Source organism: Physeter macrocephalus, chromosome 14 (genome assembly GCF_002837175.3).
Source record: "Physeter macrocephalus isolate SW-GA chromosome 14, ASM283717v5, whole genome shotgun sequence".
NCBI classification, from domain to species: Eukaryota; Metazoa; Chordata; class Mammalia; order Artiodactyla; family Physeteridae; genus Physeter; species Physeter macrocephalus.
Window position 1 is genome coordinate 112918180 of NC_041227.1, and position 7320 is coordinate 112925499.

The following is a 7320-nucleotide window of genomic DNA, read 5'->3' on the forward strand; positions in this document are numbered from 1 at the left end:
TTGAGCAGAGAACATGCTTTATTGAGGAGTAGATATAGAACAGCACATTCTACCACATGTGGGGAAGGATTAGCTTCTGTAAAAGGCCTTTACCCCTTAAGAAAACCCCCAGTGAAGTTGCTTTTGGATAAATTTTAACAGTGACACTGAAACCGGCAGGGAGCTGCCACTGAACATGCTTAAAATTAGCTCCCCCCAACCCACAGTGAATATAAGTAGTGTACAAAGATGACAAGAGAAAGGCACAAATGACCAGAGTTGGGATTGTGGTGAGGGTTCCACATGAAGACAGCGGTGTTGTAGAGACCAAGTTGGAAAGGGTGACATGTCATACATCAAAAGCTGCCCCAAGATAGCAGGTTATAATGGGCTAGAGAGAAATTAGAGGGAGCATCTCTTCCTTCACTTAAACAACACCATAAATAGGAGACCAGAGAATGGGGGGATGGTGGTAAATCCCAAAAAGGAAATGGAGGAGGAGTTCTTGGAAGGGCATAAGCACTTTAGTCTTAGAGGGAGGGTGAGGCACTGTTGAAAAGGGAAGCAAACCTTGGCAGGGGTGGCCATTCTGCCTTGCTGAGTCATGGGCTGAGACACGGAAGTCACTTTCAATCACTTCTCCAAGGATGTTCAGACAAAAGCAGTGTAACTTATGTGGAAGCACAGGTATGCTATATCAGACTGGTACTGGTGAAAAGGTTTCTGCAGTATAATTAACCAGTTAACATGCAGCAAGAAAGGGAGAACTGGAAATTATTTTGGCACCTGCAAACGAAAAGACGGGCAGGGAGTAAAGAGAAGAAAACACTTACTACTGGGCACTTTCTGGTGAGGCAAAGAGTAGTATTCCATTCCCTTCCACCAAGACGTTGCCCACTGCCCACAGGTGAACTCAAATCCAAATACAGAATCACCACTTCTCAATTCTTTTCTCCATCTCATTCAGATAATGTGCTGTAACCAAGACTAATCCCTGCAAGTCTTCAAAAGTATTTGGCTCTGGTCAGCCTGATACTGATCAAAAACAGGTCTTTCAGTAAAAATGGAGGAAAAAACTTTAAGTGAGATGAAATACAAAGGGAAGGGACCCCTCCCAGCACACACACACACTCAGAAGTGTTACCTCTTCCCTGCCCCTCCAAGAACACAGGTAAGGAGTAACTGGGAATGTCCTGGTGGCAGTAACCGTAGTTGGTGGTCTCGTGACTGAGCGGCAAGAAGAAGCACTATTACAAAGTTTAGAAGACACGACACAACCTCATGGGGCCAGAGGAGAGAACCAGTGACTGGACAGGTACAGTACCAAAACAGAACACCTTGGGTCAGTGCTACGAGGGATCTGCACTCAAGTCTAATACAGATCCCATCCAGGCAACCTCACTGAGGCCGAAACAACAGTTCCTCAGAACCAGCGTCTGCAGTGTACACGAAGGTCGGAGCCAGGACAGTCCTGAGGGGGATGGCCTTCCCAAAGGATACTGTACTTGCCAATCACAAGAGCAACAGAAATGACAGACAGATCCCTAGGGTACGGATTCCTACTGCTGGGGTTCGCTGGCTCGGAGTAACCGGTCACTTTAAGTGCCCTTGGGAGGGGTCCATTTTAAACAGCTTGGATCCATGGTTTTATTGGAGTTGGATCTTTTGGCCTCTTTGGCTATCCACTCATCAATCAGGTCCTGAGGGAGAACAATGGGAAAAATTATTATATACATTCAACTAAAACACGGTTATAAGTGGATTCCAAAATGATCAGTAGCAAAGAAGAAATGGCCAAAGATTTAATAATATACTAAGGTGTGAGACAGGTATATAAAAAAAATTATCTTTTGATTTACCTAGTGCTCTCCTACCTAATCCATTTCTTCCTACTATGCCCTCAGTAAGACCTGAAAATCATTATTCATCTTCCATCATTAAATGTTACAAGTCAACTTAAAAAAATTTTAAATTGGCATGAGTTGAGATGGCATTTGTTAAAGGAATTTAAAACCACTTCCATAGGCCCTGGAGTTTATGAAGATTCTCCTCCACAGATGGGCACTCTTCATCCGATCTAAGAAAATCATCAAAGGATAGAAGTATGACTGTGCAACATAAAGCTGCTTAACTGGAGCTGCTTACACGTCTGTCATTCAACTCTGAGAGAGGAGCTTAAGATAAGCCTAACAATGAGACCAAGTAAAGGATGCATAGAGTCGGACTCCTTTAAGAAGGGACGGTTACCTGTAAGGTGTGAAGGCCCCACTTTGCTCTGCTAGGCCTCACGGGACATTAAGCAATGAGCAAGAGGCTGATAGTAACTTTACCTGTCTTTTCAAAACTAGGTGTTTTCCTTTCCAATACTTGAGCATCTGAAGGGCTTGCAGAGTGCTGACAATGTCCACAGGATTCACAGCTGTCTCCTGGCTAATTTCTGAAACAGAAGAGCTACTGAGAACTTGGCCAAAATGCAGACACCACCCCCGCCCCGGCCCACCAAGGCCCCCTTTCCCTTGGAGGAAATCTAGACGCAGACTCCAAATGTTTGGAATCTTCACTACTTGACCCAAGCTGTTCAGAAGAAATTTACAAAGCATTCATTTGACCAGTTAAAATAACTACAGAAGAGGGATATTACAGCAGGAAACCACTTGGCCCCTATAGAAATCAAGGTCAAAGACAGACCAAACTAAATTCTTCCATCCTCACATAAATATTCAGGGATGTTAGAAGTTCCTGTGTGTGCCAAAAGACTTGAAGTTTTTCTTCTTTCTTGACTTTTGTTGAGAATTAACGTGTCAACAACCTGAGATTTGAGATGCAATAACATATGCCTGAATAAAACCTATCTATAGGGCTTCCCTGGTTAGCACAGTGGTTAAGAATCCGCCTGCCAATGCAGGGGACACGGGTTCGAGCCCTGGTCCGGAAAGATCCCACATGCTGTGGAGCAACTAAGCCCGTGTGCCACAATTACTGAGCCTGCACTCTAGAGCCCACGAGCCACAACTACTGAGCCCACGTGCTGCAACTACTGAAGCCCGCACACCTTGAGCCTGTGCTCCACAACAAGAGAAGCCACCACAATGAGAAGCCTGCGTGCCACAACTAGAGAAAGACTGTGCACAGCAACAAAGATCCAATGCAGCCAAAAATAAAAATAAATAAATTTATTTTTTAAAAAAACTATCTATAAAACACATTTTCAGACTGCCCTGGTGGCGCAGTGGTTAGGAATCTGCCTGCCAAGGCAGGGGACACAAGTTCGAGCCCTGGTCTGGGAAGATCCCACATGCCGAGGAGCAACTGGGCCAGTGCGCCATGACTACTGAGGCTGCGCTCTGGGGCCCGCGAGCCAAAACTACTGAAGCCCGCGCTGTGCTCCGCAACGGGAGAAGCCACTGCAATTAGAGGCCGCACACCACAACGAAGAGTAGCCCCTGCTCACCTCAACTAGAGGGAGCCTGCATGCAGCAACGAAGACCCAACGCAGCCAAAAATAAGTAAATAAATAAAGTTCAAAACTCAAAAAAAAAAAAATTTAAAAAACAAAAAAGCCCACCACATTTTCTCTGTAAGAAAGCAAATCATAACCAACCAGTCCCAAGGGCCAAACACTCTGGAATCCTTAGGCACCTCTAGTGAGTGGTCCACATTAGTGGGCCTTCTGCTCTCATATTCAGATGAAACACAGAATGGGGCATTTTCTTTGCAGGTTACAAAGCATGAACAGGGCCAAATAGAAAAGTCAGAATATTCAGTGGAGCTAACATCTAGAGTAACAACCATTTTCTAAGAGTCAAAAACCAACCTTTGATAGAAATCTCTTTGCCTTGGAAATTATGCAGGTAACGAAGAAGCACTTCTTTCCAGTAACTGCGGTAGCTTATGAGCCCCAGATCTGAGAGTGGACGCTCTGGGGAGCCAACTTTTTCTTCCACTTTGGAAAGCAAATAACCTGCCAGGGAACAATATAGACACTGTGTCTCACCCTAGTAAGAACAATGTACCAATATGGAAAAAGATTTAAGGAGCAGAGTCTGCTTTGCAATATCAATTAGGGTTCAGTCATTTAATGCAATACTATGTTGGCTGCCTTTGTACAAACAAAAGGGGACGAATGTGTATTTACATTTACTTATAATAGACATTAAAAAAACTCCGGAAGGCTTCACTAGAAACTTATCAATGGTTATCTGTACGTATGTGTTAAGAACAGAGTAGATGAGGAATTCCCTGGCAGTCCAGTGGTTAGGACTCAGCATTTTCACTGCCTGGGGCCTGGGTTCGATCCCTGGTCAGGGACTAAGATCCCACAAGCCGAGTGGTGCGGCCAAAAAAAAAAAAAAAAAAAAAAAGCCGAAAAGCAAAACCAAAAAAACAGGGTAGATGGGAACAGAGATTGGGAAGGCATTTCACTATACAGCTATTAATCTTTTTCAAATTTTTGAACTTTAAGAATGGGTTATCTCAGTACTGCCTATGAAATATTGGTGGGGGGTGGGGAGGGGGACAGGGATGGATACTATCTGAATTTCACTAAGTCGCTAGTTTTAACATCTAAACGTCTAACTTTCAACACCATGGGGATGCAGTCAGCAAGATTCATACCCCAGGAAACTCTACTGGATAATTAACCTGCTTTCTTCAACAAATAAATAGCAAAGAAAAAAAAGGAAGAGATGGAGTGGGAACTTTTAGACTAAAAGTGATTTATAAGCTACATCTATCAATCCCAATATCAGTTCTATCTGGATTTGAGTCAAAATAATTTTTTTTAAAAGAACAAAATCACAAAATAAGGAAAATTTGAATAGTAAAATTTATGACATTACGGAATTTTTTGTTTTTTTGGTATTTTTTAAGTATAACAGACCTTATTCTTTTAGAGATACCAAAATAGTTGAGGGTGGGACTACAGGTAAAACAAGATTGGCCATAAAATGGTAATCATTACAGGGGAGTTTATTATACTATTATGCTACTTTTGTATATGTTTGAAAATTTCCACAAAGGTAAGTTTATAAAATAGGTGTTACCTGTTCAAAGATATACAATCCCCTCAAACCCTTAGTGGATTATGCCATTTCCTGATTCATCTCTTACCAGATGGCTTAAAAAAAAAAGGATCACAAAGCTTTTTTTAAGAGTTCTAATTTGACTAAAATATGTCATGTTACAGCGAATATCGAATAAAATACGGTTGAATCTCATTATTTACAGTAGTTATAGTCTACAAAGTCACAGTGAACACTGAACTAGCGAATATTGAACCACTGCTCTTAGGGGAGATACAGCGTTAGGTTCCTGTGGGCTGCTGGTCACATTTTTGTCAACCAATCAATACATAACTTCGTTTTATGTGCTTCTGCTTAAAAATACCTATTTAATACATATCGTTCATTCAATAACAGTGAACTAACAGCCAACAGCACAATAATGCATGCCTGAATACAACCTATCTATAAAACACACTTTCTCTGTAAGGCACATCACAGCCTTCCTAGACAGTACTTCAGCGCTAGGCTTAGGGACCATTTAAAATCAGCAACAGTGAATTCCCTGGTGGTCCAGTAGTTGGGACTCCAAGCTTTCACTGCCAAGGGCCCAGGTTCAATCCCTTGTCGGGGAACTAACATCCCACAAGCTGTGCAGCGTGGCCAAAAAAAAAAAGAAAAGAAAATCAATAACGAAAAGCACAAAAATATGGGGACTTCCCTGGTGGTCCAGTGGTTAAGACTCTATGCTCCCAATGCAGGGGGCCCAGGTTTGATTCCTGGTCAGGGAACTAGATCCCACATGCATGCCGCAACTAAAGGTCCCGCACACCACAACGAAGATCTCGCACGAGGCAACGAAGATCCCGCACAACTAAGACCTGGCGCAGCCACATAAATAAAGATTAAAAAAAAGGCACAAAAATATGAATGACATGGCACTAATAGACCATGAAAAGGACACTTGCTTAAACACAGAGAGCCGAAACAAGGCACCTTGTTTGACCTCATCTGGGAATGCATGGTGACTTTTTTTCTTTGCTGCCATGGGCATGTTGGTTGATTTTGGGCTTATGAATAAATTTTAATGAGTAGGCAAATTCCCAAATACAGAATCCATGATTAATAAGACGACTACCTCTAGACAAAAGCTTACAAAACTAAAATTCCTAACACCCAAGAACAAATTTGAAGCCTTATGCATGTATGTGGTGTTCATAAGTCTCAAACTGGGGTAATCCTAAAGAGCTTACTTTACTATCCTCTATATCTCCCACCATTAGGTACCAACTCAGGGTCCTGTATTCATTTGAGTGTTCAATGTGTATCAGGCCAACTGACAATGTTCAGATTTCTTCCACTTACTCATTCACTTAATACCAGTGTAATTCCACTATGTGCCAGGAATTGTATAGATAGATCACAGGACAAAAAGACAAACAACAATATTCACATGGTCCCTGCTTGTGGAACTTATGACTTCCCTGTTTCACTTACTGAAATCAATGAGCATCTTGCCATAGCCCTGTCTCATGTACTGAGGCATGGTAAGGATACAGGATACATTGTAGTTGAGGAATGAATTCTTTTCCTAAAATCAAGAGCAAACAGATGAGTGGGTCATGAGAATTTGGAACCAAAGGTGTCAGCAGTCACACAGATACAAAACAAGGTTGCTTGCAAAATATATGCTAACTAGTCCTGAGGAGTGGCTGTCAGGCTCACAGCTGGTACATCCACACCCTTTATGATGATCCCAGGGTTTCCCTAGCTCTAAGATTTCCAGTCTCATCTTAAGGGGGCTGACTCTGGGTTCCTTACAGGCACAGAGCAAGGCAAGAAGGTTTAGAACGCCGAGTCAGTCTAGAGCATCCCTCTTTAAAAGCAGTATTTCAAAAGAGTGTTGCCTACTGGAGGAGGGAGGGAATCCAAACATAAGTCCCCATTCTGGAAGGGGGTCAAGACACAATTAAATCACATACTGCATGATTCCATTTATGTGAAATGTCCAGAACAGGCAAACTTATAGAGACAGTGGGGCTGGGAGGGAATAAGTGGAAATGAGGAGTGACTACTTATGGGTATGGGGTTTCTTACTGGGGTAACAAAAACTGATTGTGGTGACTGCCAGGTAGTTGCACAACTCTGTGAATATGCTAAAAACCACTACACCATTCACTTTAAATGAGTGAATTGTATGGTAGGGGAATTATATTTCAATAAAGTTGTTATATTAAAAAGTCATAAGTAGGGCTTCCCTGGTGGCGCAGTGGTTGGGAGTCTGCCTGCTGATGCAGGGGACATGGGTTCGTGCCCCGGTCCGGGAAGATCCCACATGCTG

The 7320-nt window shown here is 42.6% G+C and overlaps 1 protein-coding gene across 3 annotated transcripts in view; it reads right to left on the bottom strand.

Annotated features, from left to right (window-relative positions):
- Positions 1-7320, bottom strand: part of KAT7 (lysine acetyltransferase 7) — a 32515-nt gene continuing 25195 nt past the window's right edge. For all 3 annotated transcript variants that reach the window (XM_024130297.3, XM_007131002.4, XM_024130298.3), the window contains 4 exons: positions 6477-6570; positions 3794-3940; positions 2310-2416; positions 1-1679 (listed from right to left, as the gene is read on the bottom strand). In XM_024130297.3, the coding sequence (XP_023986065.1) occupies positions 1578-1679; positions 2310-2416; positions 3794-3940; positions 6477-6570 (450 nt within the window). In that variant the 3' untranslated portion in view covers positions 1-1577. The remainder of the gene's footprint in view (positions 1680-2309; positions 2417-3793; positions 3941-6476; positions 6571-7320) is intronic.